Source organism: Bos taurus, chromosome 16, assembly GCF_002263795.3.
Source record: "Bos taurus isolate L1 Dominette 01449 registration number 42190680 breed Hereford chromosome 16, ARS-UCD2.0, whole genome shotgun sequence".
In the NCBI taxonomy this organism is placed as follows: Eukaryota; Metazoa; Chordata; class Mammalia; order Artiodactyla; family Bovidae; genus Bos; species Bos taurus.
The window spans coordinates 45,400,007-45,422,166 of NC_037343.1; the positions used below are offsets into that span (position 1 = coordinate 45,400,007).

At 43.5% G+C, this 22,160-nt stretch overlaps 1 protein-coding gene across 3 annotated transcripts; it reads right to left on the minus strand.

Annotated features, from left to right (window-relative positions):
- Positions 1 to 209: 209 nt before the first annotated feature.
- On the minus strand, positions 210 to 17,025 carry PARK7 (Parkinsonism associated deglycase). 3 transcript variants are annotated; one of them, XM_005216955.5, is made up of 7 exons: positions 16,813 to 17,025; positions 15,887 to 16,049; positions 14,212 to 14,313; positions 12,334 to 12,393; positions 11,403 to 11,472; positions 6,501 to 6,587; positions 210 to 592 (listed from the first exon to the last, which is right to left on the minus strand). In XM_005216955.5, the coding sequence occupies exons 2-7, from the start codon at positions 15,974 to 15,976 to the stop codon at positions 432 to 434; spliced, it is 570 nt and encodes a 189-aa protein (XP_005217012.1). In that variant the 5' UTR covers positions 15,977 to 16,049; positions 16,813 to 17,025; the 3' UTR covers positions 210 to 431. The 3 variants fall into 3 exon arrangements, with proteins under 3 accessions (XP_005217012.1, XP_005217013.1, NP_001015572.1); XM_005216956.5 differs by having other exon boundaries at positions 16,600 to 17,025; NM_001015572.1 differs by having other exon boundaries at positions 211 to 592; positions 16,938 to 16,968.
- Between the last annotated feature and the right edge of the window lie 5,135 nt (positions 17,026 to 22,160).

Sequence of the window (22,160 nt, forward strand, 5' to 3'; positions counted from 1 at the left end):
AGGAAGATCCCCTGGAGAAGGGCACGGCAACCCACTCCAGTATTCTTGCCTGAAGAATCCCATGGGCAGAGGAGCCAGGCTGGCTTTAGTCCATGAGGTTGCAAAAAGCTGGACATGACTGAACAGTAGTTACGAGCTGCAGACGAAGCTGATACCACTTGGTTTCACACAAGAAAACAGAGACCAGAGAGAAAAGAAGGAACAGGTGGTAGTTTGCTAAATGCCCTATTTATTTTGCAATCAAGGTTCAGAAATGAGGGGATATAACTGGTATCTCTGCATAGCTGTCATGTCAGAGCCACAAATGGATGGGGAGGGAGTGAGGAGGATGGCTTCTCAACACAGTGACCACCCCACCTTTTAAAAGTGAACACAACGAGGCTGGATTACAAATGGCCTGTCTCTCTGACCCATCATCAAGCCTCTCCACTTTAATCTTTAAGAACCAGCGGGGCCTTCACTTGGTCGGCCACCTCCTTGCCAACCAGCACCTCGACGATCTTCAGAGCAAACTCAAAGCTGGTTCCTGGCCCCCGGCTGGTAAGGATCAGGCCATCCTTTTCCACACGGTTCTCGGAGTAGCTGTAATGACCTGGGAAATAAAAACAAAGAAGGGTTACATCCTCGTGGGCTGTAGGACAGCCATGAACACCACTCGACACTTCCATTCCCTTACCACACACTACTGCCTCACAACAATGAAAATACAAACGAGCCAAAATTTTAAAAAAAGCAAAAGCTCACAACACCAACACTGTAGCCAGTCACTCATAACTCTATTAGGCACCCCCAGCTCTCAGAACACAGCAGGACAGAAAGAGAGAGGGTTTCTCTGAATCCCCTTTCCTGCCTAAGCACAGACTGTCCAAAAGGAACGCAGCTATCAGAAATCCCCTCTGGGAAGTTCTATCAATCAGAAGAGAAAACCAGAAGCTGATACTACACCCAGACAAACCTTGTCACAAACTATCATTCCTCCCATCTACTCTTCAAAGGGCCCCTTCATCTTTCTGAAAAGCCAATTACCTTCCCCTGAGAGGCCTGTCTCCCCTTTCCCCATTAAGATGGAATTTAAGCCAGAATTCTAAACCACCTCAGGGAGTTACTCATTTTCCCCTGGGGCTCTTCCATGTAAACATGAGTTCTAGTGCTTAGTTGCTTGGCTGTGTCTGACTCTGCGACCCCATGGCCTGTAGCCTGCCAGGCCTCCGCTGTAGCCCCCACAGCCCCCATGAGGGCTCCTGCATTGGCAGGCGGATTCTTTGCCACTAGCACCACCTGGGAAGCCCAAACATCAAGTACACATGTCAACAGACTTCGTTCTTCTCCAGTCACCTGTCTCCTGTAACAAGGGTCTCAACCAAGAACTCGGAAGGATATAAGGGAAAACTACTTTTCCTTTCCTATAAAATGCTGGAGGAAGGGGGATGTAGGGGAACCAGTGCTGAAGGCAGAAACGACCTGTAATATACAGACCCCCTGGGTGATGCACACTTTCTGCTGCCTCCAAAGCAAATAAGCAGAAACCACACACAATGTGCCATGGGTGGGGAGAGAGAGGTGCAAGTGGGGAGAAACCTACTTTCTCGTCAGGCACTGCCTGCTTTCGGAGGCCACAGCTGGCTGTATCTTTGCAAATGTAATAAGAAAACAGGCTGCTCCTATATTCTCATGAAGTAAACACTACCACCTCCGAGGAGATCTGAGGGCTCAAAGCTGGGATTCCCTGAACCACCCTGCACCCTTACATTCCACATCAGACGGTCACCAAATCCTCCCACTGCACAAGCACCAGGCCCGAACTCCTCACATGCAGCAGCACCCCACGTGGCCTGGCCCCGTGACCCCGCAGCTGCCCTGAGGGCCCACTCTCCCGCCTGAAGCTTGCAGCTCTGCTACAGAGGGCACTGTAGTCCTTCCGGCCCTGGAGGAACTGCCCAGGCTGCTTCCTCTGCCCAGAAAGCTCCTCTCAGAAACACTCCTTTGAATTCAGCATGGACCCCTCTCTCACCAGGCCCCCCAGGTCACTCTTATCATGCACCCTCCCAGCACCCAGGAAACCATCTGGCTCCCATTTACCTCTGGTCTGTGCCAACGCTGAGCCCTCACCTACCCGTCCAGTCTAGAACGCTAATGGCACCAGGGAGGTACTCCCAAGTGTCAGGTGAAGGAAAGATCGAATGAACACTCCCTGCCTGCTGCCTCAATGCAGGACCTCTGCGTGCAGAGACCCCCTTCCTCCTGCCTTTCCCTCCACTCTCAGCACCACCAAACAGGGGACGTTCCACAGTGCAAACCAGAGCATACCCAGGTGCCCCCCATGAGAAGCCTTCACCGCTTTCTCTGGCATCTTGAAGTGACCCTCAACTCCACATCATGGTACACAAGCCCTGAGGCCCAGCCTGTGCACAAAGACAGGGCAGAAAGAAGCCGAGGGGAGACAAAGAAGAACCCACGGGAGTAAACAGCGACCTGGATGGGACAGAGGCCACGGTGAGGACATGGAGGCCCGAGGTGTGTCTTGGAGATAAAATGCCAAGACCTTGCAGAGGGACTGGACGTGGGGAGACACCAATGAGGACTCCTGGCTGCCTGGCTGCATGGTGACACTGCTCAATGACAGGACATGATGGACTAATAGATTCAGGGCCAGGGTCAAAAGCCCACACGGGTCCTCTATGCAATCCTGCCCCACCCGATCCCTGCAGTCCCTGCTGCTGGGCCTGCAGCACTGCACGACCTCTGTCCCCTCCCCCTCTGAGGAGCCCCGAGAACATGGCTTGATCTTGTCCCCTTCTCTGTCCCCAGAGCCCAAAGAACTCAGGAAATGCTTGTCTGATGCTTACACAGAACAGTGCACCTGAGCAAGATGCTCCCGCTGCACCAGCAAGCTTTAGAGACCATGTCCTTACGAACCCGTCCTTTCCCAGGGATGAACACCACTGCCCTGCTTCAGGGCTTCCTCTCCTCATTACAAATCAAGTCACCAGTGAAACAACTGACGACAGTCCGGGAGCGCTCTCCCAGTTACCCTTCTACAGAAGAAAAGGGGATCCCTGGTCTGCAGGGGAGTGGTTTTCCTAAGCTAACCTCATCTACTGTTGGTTAGAGATCATCCCAAGTGCTGAAGTAGAGAACCCGGAGCCGAGATGGACACCAAGACACAGGCAGTGAAGGCAAGGCTCTGAATGATTCAGGTAACAACCTCTTTGTGGGTAAAATACTACACATACGGATTACACTGGTTAAAAATGTTTAAAAATTCCGGTTCTTCTCAAAAATCTCAGTCAGGAAGAGCTAAAGGTCTGCTTACAGACCACTTCCACCTAGCGGTGAAGATGGAGAAAAACGACACCCGCATGCCAGTCCATTCCTGGTCAACCTGCAGGAGGTGTTCATTCCTTTTTACCTTTAAGCAAACACCCCAAAGCCTCTCTCAAAGCCCAGAGATGAAGCAAGGGGGAGGCTAGGGGCCACAGGGTAGTAACCAACAGCCGCTTTCACCTGCACACCCTCACCTTCGTGGTCTGGGAGCCCCAGAGACACGGTGGCCCAGACAGCCCTAGATCATTACTATCCAGCCCTTCCAAGAAAAGCCACTGACCCCTGAGCACATCAGCTATCAGTCTGCCAGATTCAAACCTCAGTCTGCTAGTTAGCAGCTGTCTGACCTCCCTGTTTTTCTCTTCTGTAAAATGGGCATGATGCCAACCCCAACAGATTGAGCCCTGGCGATAGCGGTCCGTCCACTCTGCATCCCCAGCACTCAGCCAGAGCCAGGCAGAGTCAGGCACTGACTGGTGGGCCCTCTGACACAGCTTCAGTGACCCACAGACGTCCAGGTGTGTCACACACACTGCCTCATGGAGCCCGTCAACAGCCCCGAGAGGCAGGAGCTACCTATGGTCCTCCTCAGGTGACAGATGGGGAAAATGAGGCCCAGCGAGGTTACAGGACCAGCCCTTGGGGGCAGGGAAGGGTGGGGCTGGAGCCACATTGGAGTCATCTGCTCTGGAGTCCCTGCTCGTCCTGGGAGCCGGCATCCAACCGCTCAGTAAACCACACAAATGAGAACTGAACAAATCTTTGAAGTCACCCCTTCTTTATTTTAAAGCTGAGAAATGGAAACACTCTGTCCTTCAGATTGGATGGCTTATGTAAGTAAAAAATGTCACATTGCTCTTAATTTGAAGTTCACGATGAGGACAAGCAGAAGGGCCTCCTCACCCAGGAAGTGATTACAGCTCCACTTCTCAGAATGCAGACACTGCAAATGTCTTTTTCTTTCAAGAGGCCTTGCTGACTGAACCCAACGCCTGGTGACTTCAGTGTGTGTGGGCCTCATGTGGACAGACACGGGGCCCCAGTTCCGGACCAACTCAGGCAAGCGGCCTGTTCCTTCGTCGGTGAAGCCCATACGTGCCTTACTGGGTACCTGGGCTGCCAGGCTCGAGATAACACATGTGAACGTGCCCTGTAAGTGCCCAAGAGTCAACAATCTCATATTCTTCTATTTCTGATCAGCCTCGTCTTCCTGAGGTGTTACGAGGAAAGAGCCACAAAGATACACGAGCAGATAACGGGGAACATGTTCCACTCATTTCTTCCTTCTCACTAGTCGTTACTGCTAAAGGAAGCCTGATTCTGCTCTTTCTGACCCTCCAAAACCCCATTAGCTCCAAGTAAACTAAACCCCTAAATTAAAAATTGCCCAGAAGTCAGAGCCTTAAAAAAAAAAAAAAAAAATTTCACATAGAAGGTTTTATTGACAATTTATCTTTCTATCAACCAGAAAACAACTATAGATTTTTCAAAAAAGACATCACTACTACCTTGGATCAAATCTAAGAATATGCAGAATGTCCAACACCAAGAGTGAACCCTAAGGTAAACTATGGACTTTGGGTGGTGATGACGTGTCAGTGTAGGTTCATCGACTGTTACAAAGGTACCGTCTTGGGGGGAAAGGAAGCGGATGGGGAGGGAGGTGGGGATGGGGGCACACAGGGTTTATGGAAACTCTGTACTCTTTGCTTAATTTTGCTGTGAACCTAACACTCCTTTAAAACATAAGGTCTGTTGGTTTACAAGGCAGTAAAATGAAAACTGCATCACTTTACTTTCCTATGAAAGGATGAACGAAGAAAGAACATGGACTTCCCTACTTTTAGTTCAGAGGAAGTCCAGAGCAGAACTGATACAGCGAAAAATCTATCAGTGGCACAGCTATTTTCAAATCTGCTCTTGACATTATCAGTCTTTTGACGTAGCCACTGGCTGCTGGTTAGCGGGTGTTTTAAATGGAGCTGGTCACCCAGTCTCCCCACTGGTAAAACGCCAGCTGAGCCACTTATGATTTCCAAGTGGGAATTTCTGATTCCCTTGCACATATCCACACCCAGTGTGACGTCCCTTTCTCTATACAGGTTTTGGTCTCTGCTCCCTTCGATATGCACGCCAGGCACAGGTGGCAGAGGAAGACACTTCCTGGCTGGTGCTCTGAACCACACACCAAGAAGCACTGTTTCTGAGGCAGCATCCATCGTGACACAGCTGCACAGCCAGGGTCACAGTGACCCTGCTGTGCCCCTAACTATACACTGCCTCGTAATTTGAAATTTGATGCATTTTTAAATTTGGTGCACATGTCTTTGCAAGATATTAACTCCTGGAGGGCAGAGACAACGACATGCGTTTTTAAAAACATAACCTCCAAGTACCAAGTAACATTAGAGAAATGATAAGTTAGGGGAAAAGAAAGGTATAATGTTAGGTTTGAAAAGCAAGCTGCAGAACATATTTAGTAGCTCTCATTTGAGTAAAAACATTAAACTACAAAGGATAATGAGTATGTACAGAGAAAATTCTAGAGTTACACAGGAAACCTAACAGAAGTTACCTCTGAAAAGTAGAAAGGAGGTAGGGAAGTCAGAGAGAAGCGAATCATTTACCTTTATTTCATTCCTTTCTGTACTGCTTGTTTTGTTTTCTTTTTTTACCATGAATAGAAAATTGTTTTTATAAAAATAAATGCATAAAAGTTAAATGTCTGGCTGATATTAATATTTACAAAGGAACCTGTCAATGAAGGAGCAGGCCTCCTCTGCAGGAAGGGAGCAATGTCCATTTTACTCTGGACTGTGGGCAAAAGGGCACCCTCTGAAATTGCCACCAAGGTTTAAATTTTATCCTCAGACTGCTGGCAAAGTATTTAGCAAACTAGTTAAACTGGCATTTGCAACCACTTCAATCTGTGACCACAAGGAACCCGGCTGGCCTTTGGCTCAGCCCCTGTACCCTGTTAGGCAACCTGCACACAGAGACTCACCCCATTAGCCGGTCTTTCTCATTAAAACACTTGCAAAGAAAGTGAGGAACACATCACAACCCAACCCACAGAGAACCCCTATGTACAAAAAATCTTCCAAGTGGGAGACAACGTCACACCACAGCTTTCTGAGTAGGTCTTTCTGCACGTTAGAACGTAAGCATGTACTTACTTCCGTTCATCATTTTGTCTTTAGCAAGTGGGTGTGTTGTAACTTTGCTTCCAAAACCTATTTCATGAGCCAGCAGAGCTGTAGGACCTAAAAAGATGAATAAAGAGATTTAAGTGTGTACACAGAAAAACCCATGTTTTAAAAACTGCAGCAACAAGAGCATTCTTTGAATCAGGGGGCTCTTACCTAAAAATATACTTATGATTCTGAAACTAAACACTTACTAGTATGAGAGGTAAAGTATGTTTATAATCAACCATCTGCAGAACACGTGTGGCAAAAATGTACAAACTCAAAACACTTCAATAACCACTTAATCAGAAAGATTTACCTTTATACCTAAGGAGCAAACAGATAAACAAACCATGCCCCCTCAAGGAACAGGTTGCAAGTGTACCAGGGGTACAAAGAATGGGAGACCATCAAGGGTTAAATGTCTTGCCTCTTTGCAAATGGAAGACTTAGTTATATATTGAACGCAACCAGCATGCTCTGAACCTCTGGGCTTGACTGCTACTTCATGGACTAATTTTACTTTTCTACTTGAAAATGAAAGATAAGCACTCACCCATCTACCCAAATGTATCAGGTGGCATATATTAAATGACTATATTAAACTGAATGTGACATTTTCCCAGCCCCACAGGAGACAGCCATGAAATGCCTACATGGCTGAGACACAGAGGTGCTGGCGTTTCTTTTTACAACCACGCACTGAAGAGAAGAGTACAGCACAAATGTCCACTGTGGTCCTCTACACTGTCTCTCTTAAAATGAAGGTTAAAAAAAAAAAATGCAGGTGCCAACTTGAGACTTTAATGAGTGGTCAACTTTACTGATAAATCATCTTGTAACAATTCTCAATTAGAGACTAAAATCAGAAAGATTTCTTACTTTTTGTTATTTTAAATCTATTTTTTTTAAAAAAGGAGTCCCTCTACCTTTTTTCTCTAAGTCACCAAAAATTAAAAAAAACAAAAACTTACTAACACCTCATGTCAAACCTAAAAAACTTCAGAAGAACACTGTGACCTTCTAAATAGTTAGGGCACTTCAGCTAAGGTCCCAAGACAGACTCGCGCACTTTTAGCTCCAGCAAACCCAAGCACTCGCTCTTCTGACCTTTCATATTTCCACACGGTTCCAAGGAAAAAGTAGTTACATAAACAGACCTACGGGCAACTCAAGATCTTAGCAGCTACTAACAGGAAGATCGAACAAGTATCATCTAATTACATAAGCTGTCGGTCTAACATCAAGTGTCGGTTTTAGACCAAGTCCTCATTTATAACTTACATCAAAAGTCTCTTCAACATGCCTGATGTCGCCTCCCTCCTTACTTGTATTCTGTATATAAGAGCTGTGTTTGGAAGCAAATTTTAAAAGTCTGTCATAATTATCACTCAATTTTATTTGAATGGATTCATTATCTTTCTTATTTTGTGAGGTTTTAAGAAACAATCATTTTCTCCAGTACATTTTAGAGCAAATTTCAAGAGATGATGGATCATACTTGAGGACAGTGGTCATACGGTGAGTTAGGAATTTTTAGGTTGCTCCCTCCAGGTGATAAAATTGTTACCTATAATGATGTTAATAAATGTATGGTAAATTCAAAATTATGGCTTTCTGGGCATGAGAATCCTAGTTGGGGGCTTCCCTGGTGGCTCAGGGGTAAGGACTCCACCTACCACTTCAGGAGGCACAGGTTCCATCCCAGATCTGGGAAGATCCGACATGCCACAGAGCAGCTGAGTCAGTGCACAACTACTGAGCCTGTGCTCTAGAGCCCGAGAACCACAACTACCGAGCCCACGTGAGTCCACATGCCCAATTACTGAAGCCCAGGGCCTGTGCTCCACAACAAGAGAAGCCACCGCAATAAGAAGCCTGTGTACCACAACCGAGACTAGTCCCTGCTCTCTTCAACTAGAGAAAAGGTTGTACAGCAATGAAGACTCAGCACACAGTCAAAAGTAAATAAATTATATATATATAAATACATAAGGGTCCAGCTCTGCGCTGGGAGCAGAGGGCACAGTGGACAGAATCACCCCGGAGGACCAGAGGCAAAGTCAACAGCGCCACCATGTGGTTACTTGTGGAAAGGGTCCTAGCCTCTCCAGGCGTCCCAGAGCTTGAGCCTGTACCTGGAGCCCAGCACCTGCCAACTGGCTTCCATACCCCTCACGCCTCCCCCTCTCCCCTAATCTCATTTTATTTCTCCAGAAAGCCTCCCTTCCAGGTTCTTTCTCTCACTTTCACTCAGTATTAGGGGTTAAGCTAACATTCCTTCAGTTCAGTAAACTGTTCCCAACCCCTAAGTGTAAGCTTCATCTTGTTCTCATCTACTGATTGAAACATCTGAATCTCTGCCATTGCTCATTCCAATCTCTCCTCAACACACGATCACACTTCTCTGGTCTTCTGCAGCACCCAGCAGAGCAGTGCAGGACATTCAACCAGACGACATGTTACCAGCGCCGTTTACTTTACAGCATAGATGTAAATGATAAGGGCTGCATGCCTTGACAGCCTGGGAGTCGATCCTGCCTCAGCACAACACTGGGAACCAGAAGCAGCTCAGGATTCTGCTACTTCAGTGACACAAAATGACAAACTGACATGTGATTTTTTACTTTCAGCTGTCCTAAGGGAACAAACCCAACGCAAACCCTTCCTTTTTTTCTTTGGTCTAAGCACTAAGCACAAAGAATGCGACAGAGGTGAGGGGTCAGCATGTGGGGTGGGGTGGGGTGAGGTGGGGTGAGGGTGGACTGGACTAAGTCCATATTCAACTAATACCACCTATGTCCTCCTCCTTCTTAGTATCTTCTGCTTCTGTTAGGTCCATACTGTTTTTGTCCTTTATTATGGCCATCTTTGCATGAAATGTTCCCTTGGTGTCGCTAATCTTCTTGAAGAGCTCTCTAGAAGAAAAGCTAATACCAACCTAGACAGCATATTAAAAAGCACAGACATTACTTTGCTGACAAAGGTCCATCTAGTCAAAGCTATGGTTTTTCCAGTAGTCATATATGGATGTGAGAGTTGGACCATAAAGAAAGCTGAGTGCTGAAGAACTGATGCTTTTGAACTGTGATGTTGGAGAAGACTCTTGAGAGTCCCTTGGACAGTAAACCAGTCAATCCTAAAGGAAATTAGTCCTAAATATTTACTGGAAAGACTGATGCTGAAGCTGAAACTCCAATACTTTGGTCACCTGCTGCAAAGAACTGACTCACTGGAAAAGACCCTGATGCTGGGAAAGATTGAAGGCAGAAGAAGGGAACAACAGAGGATGAGATGGTTGGATGGCATCATCGACTCAATGGACATGACTGAGTTGGAGCAAGCTCTGGGAGCTGGTAATGAACAGGGAAGACTGGCGTGCTAGAGTCCATGGGGTCGCGAAGATATGGACATGACTGAGTGACTGAACTAACTGATGTCTTCCTCCTTAAGGAGCAGTGCAGCTACTTGGGCTTCAGTGTCTTTTAGCAAAGAAATCCTTAAGCCACAAGGGCAGGTCAGAGGTCAGTACTGACTGGAACCCAAAGACAAGGACTGCCAGGTGGATGCCCCTCAGTCCTTCCTGGTCTCTTACTTGGGGGTTCTCACACACTCAAGTCTTAGGGTCCCTTCAGCTATTAGTGTGAGTTATATTTATCAGTAACTGCCATGCCAGAAATTAAATTTTGAAAGGTTTATGAGCTAAGAACACTCAGCACACAAGCCATGCCTGAATGATGCCATTGTCATTCTCTGATGTAATTCCTATGAGAATTAAAAGTAAAAAGGCAAATAATGTGTGAGCAGTATCTGCTCTGCCCTTACAAACCCTCTGGAAAGACTGTGAGAACGACTGCTCTAAGGCACAGTCCCCAGACCCCCAGCCTATGACTATGATCTCTTTTAAAAAGTCTACCGTATTGAACAAAATATCGTGTCATTTTGTCTAACCATCCATTCATTTGCTTATCTGTTCTCTTGATAAAACATTTAATGAAGACCTATGAATAAGGAAAGCGAAAGTGAAGTCGCTCAGTCATGTCCGACTCTTTGTGACCCCATGGACACCAGGCTTCTCCGTCCATGGGATTTTCTAGGCAAAAGTACTGGAGTGGGTTGCCATTTCCTTCTCCAGAGATTCCCGACCCAGGGATCGAACCCAGGTCTCCCGCATTGTAGACAGACGCTTTACCATCTGAGCCACAGGCACCTGCCAAAATTACACTATGAAAAAAATGGAAGATGGTGGAATATCATCTATTAGAGCAAAATGAATGGACTTTAAAATGGTATCAAAAACCAAAGGACTGATATTACTAGGTCTCAAAGATGTGAGGACCCCTGCAAAGCACCACCATCCTTACTCTGAATCATGTGGCAGAGAACATACAGTACCTCAGACTTGGAGCTGAACACTGAGGATCAGGTGGGAAGCCCCCGGGGCAAGCTCAGGGCAGATCTGTGATTGTTAACGCTGGCCTGATTCTTGCTGACCTTGTCCTGGCAGAAGTCCTCTCTGGCACTGGGACTGGCTGGAACAACTGTTTATTGAATTCCAGAGGGGCCTTGCTTTCCTCCAGGTCCATCATACATAGAAAACAATAGGTTCCACAAAATGCACACCAAAGGCAGGGAGAGGCAGAAAACGGAGTAACTGCAGTCACTTCTGACATGATACCAACCTCATGCCCCCAACTAAACACACTGACACAGAAGCCCTTCATGCTTCAGGAAGTGGAAGAAGTACTGGGAACACAACCTTGTACTCAAAGACAACCCTGTCATGTGTATTTTGAAGCAAGCTGCTACAATTCATGGGGTCACAAGAGTCGGACACGACTGAGCGACTAAACTGAAGGCACCCTTGGACAGGGGCCGGCCTGAGGTTACCTGCACAGATGGCAGCGATGAGGCCCTTCCTCTTCTCTTGTTCCTTCAGTATCTCCTTCACAGCAGCGGACTAGTCAGAGAACCAAAGTACATCAAGTTGTCATTAAGCCACAGCCAATCTCGGCTAGAAACTTTGGTAGAATCTGGTTTTAGCTTAACCACAACAACTTCCATCTGTTTTTCAACAACATTGCTAAATCCTCAATATGAAAACTATCAAATTCATAGTGTTTCTACAGGCTTAAACCCAACCACAACGTTTATATAGAAAAGGGTACCCTCTCCTTAAAGATGTTTAAAGATAAGATGAGAAAACTATTTCCCTTGGGCATGCTAACCTTTGCCATCTTGTACTCTAGGGATACAGCAAAGAGGAAAGGTGCTGTTTGGGCTTTTTTTTCAGATAGCAAAGTGAGGAGAGTGCCCCAAGGTCCCAGATGACTGACTTGACCTGGTTCATGAGTTTCTGTCTCATGAAGTCCCTGACTCTCTCATCTCCTTTTCTCTTCCCTCCTGCAGGCTGATGCTTGACATAACAGAAGAAACAGTGGCTTCCTTTATACCATTTCTCATTCAAGCTGGCAGCTCTAGGCCCCTGCAATCTCCCTCACTCCAATGGCTGAATAGACAGCCAACCTCTTACCTTTCAATGCTTAACCCTTCACAAGCACAAAATAAATCATTCTGTTGCTATTGGAGGGGGGCAGTAATCTTACATTTGGACTCTATTCACAGAATCTATTCACAACTGTTCCACCAATTCTGCTTACTTCTACAGTAGATGTTATTAGAAATGACTTTTTAAAAAATTAAGCTGGAACACCGTTTTGTTCATCTTTTCCTATTCTATTCACAGCCTCCTTCCTGAAATATTTTAATAACAAAAACAACAGAATACAAGATGTTGGAATACTCTCTTTACATACTTTACCTCGGATAAATTCTGTGCACCCAGATTACCTCCTGGAAGAACCACCACATCATAAGGTCCCTGTAACAGTTTAAAAAATAAGAAAAGTGAAAATGTTTTATTTGAAATGTGCATTAAACAGTAACACATTCATATGTTAAATATGGTCACAGCAAAAATATTGTTCATAGAGAAAGTTAAATAAATCAAAGTGTTTCTCTACAATGGACTACTGTAACTAGCCAACAATGCAGAAAACCTCCATATACTAGTAACACGAAATGATGTCTGTGCTGCAGAATTCCAGGTGTAGCATGATCTCATTCTTGTAAAAACAATAAATGTACGTGAATGCATATGTGTGTGTCTACACACAAACACACCCCCCCCCATACATGTGTACAGTATAGATACTCATGGACAAAGGAAACTGCCAACTGATGCAGGGAGCAAGGAAGGGAAGAATAAGAAAGGGACATTAACAGTAACACGTGACTTTGTGTTTGTCTACATTGTATGGATTATTTTTCAACAAGAATGTACACAGTAATAAATTAAAAAACTCTAGAAGGCACAAAAGAATGTTTTAACCTTAAGTAAAATGGAACTTGGGGTATTAAAAAAAATGACACAATATTTTATTATCTCAGATACTAAAACACCCTAGAAATCTAATGATTTCAAACTTGCTTAAATTATGAAATAGAAATTGATTTAATACAGTATCTTAAAATGTTAAAAAAGTTTTTAAAAAAATTTAGTCATTAAGCAAACAACAAAATGAAAAATACATTTTTACTCCAACATATACTATTTAGTTACTTTTAAAGACTATGAAATGTCCTATGTTGTTTCAAAGCCAAGCAAAACTTAAAATCTGTGAAGTATGAAAATTTCTTTCACTCCATTTAGAAACTGAACAATAAACAGACACAAAATGTAACCACTATTCCAGAACACCCAGACCCTACAGGACAAAAAAGAACAGGGAAGAAACACTTACTGCTACTCTCTCATTTCTAACCTCCTATTTAGAGATCCAACAACTACAAAATATCAACATTCTTAAACTTCACAATCTAGCACTGAGATATGTGAATTTATCAGAGAGGAATACATTTTTCTATGCTTTTGAGGAGAGCCAGGCACAGGGAATTCTACACCCAGGCTCCTCATAGCACAGAAAAGCTGTCATGGGTGGTGATCTGCCCCATCCCTGCTCTAAAAGGGTGCACCCCACACTTCTATCACATTGGCCCTTGAAGCCTGAGCCCCGTGAAAGCGCAGGCTCAAGTGGCTGGTATGTGTGGGCAGGCATGCTTCTGAGGAAAGGGACCACAGCTCTTGACGGATTCCCAAAAGCGTTGGTTCCCCATAAAAGGAAGAACCTCAATTCTGAAGATACTGAAAAAATGACACAATTTAAGGAGAACTCACTCCTCCTTTAATCCAACCACAAATCAAGTATGAGTTGTTCCGTGTAAAATGAATCACATAACCCCACATCTGTGTCACTGATAAAGGAAAGATAAGAAACAGCTTTCGAATAAAGGGTAAGAAATGAATGGGAAATGTGCAGGTGACTCTCATACTAAGTAATGTAGTTACAGAAGGAGGCAAGGCTGCCTGTATGAGCCAGAACACTAGTGATGGTGTCCCGCCCATCCACCCACACCAAACACATGAGGTCAGGGACCTGCCAGGTTCTGAGGATACAGAGTGGAAAAAGGCAAAGTTCTCCACTCCCCAGGACTTAATTTAGTGCTGAAGACCTCTAAGCAAAGTAACTTTCTTAAAATAAGTCTGCGCTAATGACAGTTTTAGATGTAGTTAAGACAGAGTTCAAGAAACTGATAAAGAAGCGGTAGGAAGGAACGATTCCAAATCTAGAGAACAAACCTCTTTTTTTGCATCTTCCAGACTGGCATCAGGACAAATGACAACATCTCGGCTACACTGTACCGGGTCTTTTCCAGCCAGACCTGCAACGGTGACCTTAATCTAAGAGGAAGACGTCATCATGATATTTAAGAACACTGAACATAAATTTAGAGTAACATTTTCACAACTGGCCTGTGTTTTAAAATAACCTGGCAGGAAATACTGCAACAAAACCATGCTGACTTTAGGCTATTAAGTTGGCTAAATATATTTAACCACTAATCTGTCCCAGTTGGTCTGACAGTATGAATTAAAGATGCTGTCCCAGTACCCATCTGCTTAGCCTCCTTTCTTTTACAAGTGTTCTTGTCTGTGTGATAAATCATATGATCATCCTATCGATAAAACACCTTGCAAAGTTGCTGTTGCCATTTAATCCTCCTGGTATTTTCATAAGGTAGAAATGCAAGTTAAGACAATGAAATACTACTCCACTGCCCTGCAAAAATTCACAAAGCTGACAATACTGAGAACAATAGGAATTTTTCTCACTGCTGGTGGGCCCAAATATCAGTACTTTGGAGAGTCACTTGACAAAATCTAGTAACATCATATATGCAAGTAGTAATTCCTTTCAGGCTCAGAGCCTAGAAAAACTTTCATATCTTTAAACAAGAAAAACCTGCACAAGAATATTACAAATGTTCAGCTATAAGATAAATAAGGATTAGAAACTAATGTACAACAGGATAGGTACAATTAATACTGTTATGTTTAATATGCAAAAGTTTTTAAGAGTAATTCCTAAGAGTCCTCATGATAGGAAAAAAATATTTTTCTTTTACGTCTTTACTTTTGTATTGATACAAGATGATGGATATTCACTAAACTTATTGTGGTCATCATTTCATGATATATTTAAGTATGCTGTACACCTTAAACTTACACAATGCTATATGTTGATTATATCTCAATAAAACCAGAACGACCAAAAAAAAAGTATTACAGCACTATAATGCTGTAAAACAATGCAATAGAGGAATGGAGACTGGGCATATTCCCATAGTGCAATATTAAGCAGCAGTTTTAAATAAATCGCATCTACATTCTTTACTACAATGTGATTAGTTCACTTATTTAAATACTTGATTCATTCACTGACTGCTTCTCTGCCTGTTTCTTCAACTGTAACAAGAGGTTGGCAATAACTCTTAGGGTGGTTTTAACGTTTTAAAAACTAGTATAAGTGCTTAGAATGGTATCCACCATTCAGTAAAGGCTACTTAAGCATTCACTATGGTTATGTGGGCGTATAAAGGTTTATAATGCAGATATGCAGAGTGAGAACCACAGTCTAATGTTACTTTAGACATGCTTGGGCTGGATTCACATCACTGTGAGGAGAGCAGTTATTTCTGGGGCCAGAAAGGGAATTGAATTAGGGAAATAAAGAGAGCTTTGCAATGTTTATTCCTTTAAAACATTTGTATCTTCAAAAAACAAGTCTGAAAAAAATATAGTAAAATGTTAACTATTAAGTTGCAGACAAGTAATTATTACACAGCCTCTGTACTGTTGCGTATGTTTGAAATATTTCACAAAGAACATTCAACACTACTTTATCCAAAATTACTTATAAGAATTCAAAAATGCTTTCAAACGGAGGAGGGCTAAAAAACTTTGAGGGACTTACTCCAGCTCGTCTCATGACATCTACAGGGATAACCGTCTCCATTTCCTCTGCTCCTTTAGCCAGGATGACTAGAGCTCTTTTTGAAGCCATTTTTACGTTGTATTTATTAAAGACTCAATTAAAACAAGATTTTCAAGAAACTTTCACTGCAACCGTAGAAGACCTAAAAACAAGATTAAGGAACACTTTTAAGCAGAGTAACCAAGTGCTTCCCAGGGAAAAGATTTTGATAGGCAAACACAATAAAACAGCATTTTTGGTTAATATTGACTTAAACAGAACTTCAGTTCCTGTTTTTTTGAGATGACATCACAGCAAGATTGCCAACACGTTGGTTAATGTTCAGATTTCATCACGTTTATAAAAATCTAATTTCTAATATATTGTAAATGAAGCTTTCCAACACCTAAGCACATAGGCCTTCCATTTCACACAATTCAGGGAGAGGGAAATACAAAGCCGCCTTTTTTCAAGTACTATTTCACATAGAAAAGGCTGAACTTCATGGATAAAAAAAGAAATACTGTCTTTAGCAATTACCCCCTGAGATTTTTGGAGGGGATTTTATTTTTTAGTTCCAGTAACTGCACTAAATTTTCGGGGGCGGTTAACAGTGTTACATATTTGAACACGCTTTAAAAAAAAAAAAAAAAAAAACGGAGAAAAATGGTAATTCCCCCACGCTACAGTCAATCCTGATAGATTCTTCGCACTTAGCTCTCTCGTAAACGACAGCCGCTGTGCCGGGGTCTGAATCGCTGTTAGCCTATTTTTCTGGACTTTGTTTCCCATGCATCACAGATTTTAGTAAACGATGTCAACAAACAACATTAACTAGCTCCAAGCTGGTGCGATGTTATGCACGCAAATTCTAGAAGCTTCAGCGTTGCTACTACGCTGGCGAGCGAACGGCGCCCTCTGCGAACCCTGGGAGACCGCCTCCTCCTCAGACGCGGCCGGGTCCGCGCCGCTTCGGGGACCCTCTACGGGTCCAGCGGGCGGCCCGTGCCCCGACGACCTGAGCTTGCGCCGCGCTCCCCATGGCCCAGACCTGAACCTCGCCTCTCTTCCCACAGCCAGCCAGCCTCGGCCCGTTCCGTCAGCAATTCTGCGCCAGTGACGACTGGGCCAGTACCGCACTAAACCGGGACGCACGCAAGCACGCACGCCGGCACGCACGCGCGCCGTCAGGCTTGGCCTTCAGCCCCGCACTGCGCAGGCGCGCGCCGCCCTGCGTGGCTCCTCAGTCCCGCACTGCGCAGACCCACGTGGCTCGCCTCGCGTGATGTCATATCCGGCCGAACTCACCTTGGGGAACGTGCGGTACCTCCTGCCCTTCTGCGTGTAGATTGTACGCCTAGGCTTGATTCCATTTGAAACAACAAGCGAAAGCGGAGTCTTCTAAACTCACGCATTCTCCCGAAATCTCCCGCATCCGAGGGACGGCCCAGTGTGCCCCCAGCGCGCGCTGAATTTAACCCGTTTTTCATGCCTGCAAGCCAGACGTTTTTCTCTGTGCTCGTCTGGAGAGCCGCGTGGGTTTGCTTTAAACCCGCATTTTCACAAAATAAAATAGTTCCTTCTTGCTTCCTCTGTGCCCTCGGGGCTTTCTTTGCATTGTTCTGTTTCTTGGCGCGCGTTGTCCAGTCACCTCCACTGTTTTATGACTCTTTAAGGTCCCCCCAGTTTCTCTGTGACTGATTTGGCTAGTGGCTAATTTCACGTGTATTTGGTTCTCATAATAGTATTTTTAATAGAGTTTAATACTGCATCCACAGGATTTGAATAGGAGCTGAACACCGAAGTCAGGGACACTAGATTGGGTTTCAGACCAGTTTTTTTTTGTTTTCTAGTGCATAATGTGGAGAAGGAAATGGCAACCCACTCCAGTGTTCTTGCCTGGAGAATCCCAGGGACTGGGGAGCCTGGTGGGCTGCAGTCTATGGGGTCGCAAAGAGTCGGACACGACTGAAGCGACTTAGCAGCAGCAGCAGCAGTGCATAATGAAAGTTATATGTAGCCTGTTAAGTATGCAATAGGATTATGTCTTAATAACAGTATATGCTTTATTTAAAAAATATTCCTAAAAAATGCTAGCCATCAACTGAGCTAATGAGTCCTATCTTTTTCCTGATGAAAGGGTTTTGCTGGTGGAACCTGGGATATTGATGACTGACAGTATAGGGTGATGCTTGCTGAAGGTTGGGGGTGGCTGTGGCAATTTCTTAATAAAATTTGTTGGATCAATTGGCTCTTTCCTGAAGTGATAAGGCCCACATTGCTGGGGGGGTGGGGGGTCTCATTGTTAACGTGGCTCATTATGTTGACCTGGCAAACAAAGAATAAAATCACAGTGATCCTTGAGACTGACCAAATTGCCCAAATAACATTCTGGTTTGTCACTGGCGCCTATCTTCTCAAAGCTGCGAGACCACCAGATTCCAGACCTCCAGCTACATGACCACAGGACTTAACTACAGGCTAAAAATTAACCATCCCTTCAGAAAATTTTTCATTGGTGGGATATAAGAAAGACCTCACCAGAAAGGGAGGACAATAGTTCTCCTCAAGGGCCAGTCTCCCTCTCATTTCCCTCTAATAAATTTCTCTTTTCTTGCCTGAATGCCCGGCTCGCACTCTTTTTCTCTGCACTCCCCTTAGAAGGAATGCAGAGATAGAAGGAGTCATTCTATCACGCAATACTATTTGGTAAAATTTTGCCCACGGCAAAGCTTTTTTAAAATCGGAATTCTCTCAAACCCCGCTACTGCTTTGTCAGCTAAGTTTGTCATTTTATAAATCCCTTGTCATTTCAATTTCACAGTGTCTTCACCAGAAGTATATTCCCACTCAAGAAACCACTTACTTTGCTCATCCGTAAAAAGTTACATCTCATCTCATCTGAAGATAAAGTTTTATCACGATATTACAGCAACTGAGTCATCTTCAGGCTCCACTTACAGTTCTGGGAGAATTAACAAAGTGCACCACAGAGACACAAAGGGAGCAAATGCCGTTGGGAAAACGGCATTGGTAGGTTTGCTTGATGCAGGGTTGCCACAAACGTTCCATTTGTAAAAAACGAAATGTCTGTGAAGCACAAGTAAATGCAATAAATTGATGTATGTCCATGCTTGATTAATTAATTTATTGAAATTGTAATCTTGTGAAAATGCACAAAGGAAACCTAAATCAGAGTGGAGTGGGGAAACCATGAAGGGAGGGTCTAATACACATATCACTCACTGCACCTCACAGGCTCGGGGAAAGAAAGAAAATTTCCTTTTGACACAGCAACAAGCTGCCCATAATTGCAGCCAATGAAAAAAAACCACTACAGCCCTCCCCAATTTCATTCTAAAATCTAATAAATGTTGACTTTCCCTTGGCTTCCTAAACTTGCCTATGGTTCACCATAGTTAGTTGGGCTTGTCCTGAGTTGGCAATTTCTCTGCTATTCCCAAGTAAATTCAGCCCTCTGAATGTCTTATTTTTTTAAGGTCAACAATCTCAAATTATGTTTTTAGAAGTCTTTGATTAGTGATACTTTTACTAGTTTCAAAACCCCAAATGATAATGATTCCATAGAACAGATGACTCCTAGCTGGGTCTCCATCCAATTCCATTCCCACCTTCTAGGTAACCCACCTTCTGGGTCCCCATCCAATTCCATTCCCACCTTCAACGTTACCTAGAAGGTAAGGTTGTTATCTTCTAGGTAGCAACGTTCTTAGTTTCTTGGGCATACGTCCAGTATTTCTTTATGCATTCACAAGCAAATACAAATACTATTGTTTTCCTTTCTCATAGAAATGTAGCAGACTATTTTGTTATACACTTCCCTTCCTGCTGCCACTACCATGTTAAGAATACCTTGAAGATTTTCCATATCAAAAAGAAGTTCCTCATTTTATTTTTCTCCTGAACAAAATAGTATGCCACTGCGGGTGGGCATGTTCCATATCTTATTTACTGCCGTGTGCATGCTCATTTGTGGCTGACTCTTTACGACCCCATGGACTGTAACTGCCCAGGCTCTTCTATCCATTGGATTTCCCAGGCAAGAATATGGGAGTGGGTTGCTATTTCCTTCTCCAGAGGATCTTCCCAAGGATCGAATCCACACCTCTGGAGTCTACTGCATTATCAGGTGGATTCTTTACCTCTGAGCCACATAGGAAGCCCTTATTTACTGGTGTCCTACTGTCAACACTTAGGTTATTTCCAATTGTCTTCTGTCAAAAGCACTGCATTGAATGATCATATTCTTAGGTCCTACTTGTGCAAGTATAACTGGAGGGTAAGTTTCCAGAAGTGGGAAGTACATTTGATTGACTCCATATAAGTTGAAGCACTTAGCATTCTCACCAGTAATATGAGGTCAAAAAGGATTTTTAAATGTCAGTGTTTTTCGTTTCAATTTAAATTGAATATTAATATTAAAAATTAAATTAATATTAAAAACATGTATCTTCTTAAGAAACAACAGGCTGTTTTTGTTTACAAAACACTTCCATACATTTCATGTGACCCTTACAATGGTGGTGAGAGTGGTTTCTATTTTTTTAAAAATTGTAAATAGATTATTAATGCAACACTATTTTATGCATGCATGCAAAAAATTTAAGTGTCTTCAATCATGTTGCATTTTAAGAAGAAAAGGTTTGGGGAGTTCTTGAATGATGTCACGTTTGGCTATTTGCAAAGGAGGGAGGCAAATATTGCCCCCTTTTAATTTTGAAGTAGTGTGGGAAATAGGACAGAGAGGGAGAAGAGGCAAGTGGTCAGGAGGTGCTTCAAGAACAAAGGAAGGATTTAGGTAGATGAAAGGAAAACTAAGAGAAAACAAGCTGTTTTGCTCCAGTGTCCACAGCAAACATGTAAAGAGACAACCATGCTGGTGGCCTGCTGCAGCATGAGACAGCCGTGACAGAATTAAAATGGCAAGATGACGCTTAGTAAAAGAGAGAGAGAATTTGAGTTACCACTCCTAGCTACATCACCATTATGATCTGAAATGGACCTTTGTGGGAATTTTCACCAAATGAATACACTGCATACAGTTTTCAAAACTCAAATGCTTCTTAGGGTAGATTGGATAATTTTTCAGAAATATTTTCTTTTTCCTCTTCATCTACAGCCCCTTGACTTTGGGCTTGTCCTTGCTACCATTCCATTTGGCTAATGGAATGTTAACAGACATGAACTGATCAAAGCCTTGTAAAGCAGTAACGTGATTATGAGGCTTGCTTGCTTGTACTTTCGCCTTGTCATAAGGAAGACCTTTTCCCCAGGGAACAGAAAGCAATACCCAGGTTTTGTTACACAGCCCACTAATACTGCCTGCAAAGACTCATCATGAAAAAACAGCTTCCTGACCCCATTCTTCATATCCCTCAGCCCTGCTCTCTAGCCCTCCTCTCTTCAACTTTTTAAATGATTTCTTCTGGTGATATTTTAAAACAATATACTAATACTGTTATTTCTTACATGTTGGTTTTAGACATTGTATATTGACTTCCTGGCGGGTATGAGATGCTGAGGTTGAGGTCCAGACGGATGAAATGACTATATAAAGTCCTGCAGAGTCTTTGTCAAATTCAGATGTTCTGATGTCAGATTTCACACTATAATCACCATAGAGTCTATCAATATTACTTATTAATAAATCAGCAACTTGACACCCTTCAACCTTATAGTTCATACTTATTTCTCATTACACATTTACAAAACAAAGTCAAAAAATTAAACCATTTCCCCTAAAAACTTTGCTCTAGTATGAGAAATGAAGACACCCCCTAGTTCAGTCCCTTGTTTCCAGGTAAAACAATAATGTCATCCTATCCACTACATTTTTCAACTTTGACAAGTCTTTAGGCCTTGGGGCAAGTAGAAACTAAAACACTCTCCCTGTTTTCAAGGAGCTTAAAATTGTCAGTTTCTTGCAGCTGTTACAACATGTATTTAAGAGATACTGATCTGCTTTATTTTGGGGGGCTCCAAAACCACTGCAGATGGTGATTGCAGCCATGAAATTAAAAGATGCTTACTCCTTGGAAGGAAAGTTATGACCAACCTAGATAGCATATTAAAAAGCAGACATTGCTTTGCCAACAAAGGTCCGTCTAGTCAAGGCTATGGTTTTTCCAGTGGTCATGTATGGATGTGAGAGTTGGACTGTGAAGAAAGCTGAGCACAAAGAATTGATGCTTTTGAACTGTGGTGTTGGAGAAGACTCTTGAGAGTCCCTTGGACTGCAAGGAGATCCAACCAG

Coding starts and splice junctions, on each gene's coding strand:
- PARK7 (XM_005216955.5), bottom strand. CDS start 15,976: ATGGCTTCAAAAAGAGCTCTAGTCATCCTGGCTAAAGGAGCAGAGGAA. Junction 12,394..14,211: donor TGGAAGATGCAAAAAAAGAG/GTTTGTTCTCTA, acceptor AAACTGTTACAG/GGACCTTATGATGTGGTGGT. Junction 593..6,500: donor AGACAAAATGATGAACGGAA/GTAAGTACATGC, acceptor TTTATTTCCCAG/GTCATTACAGCTACTCCGAG.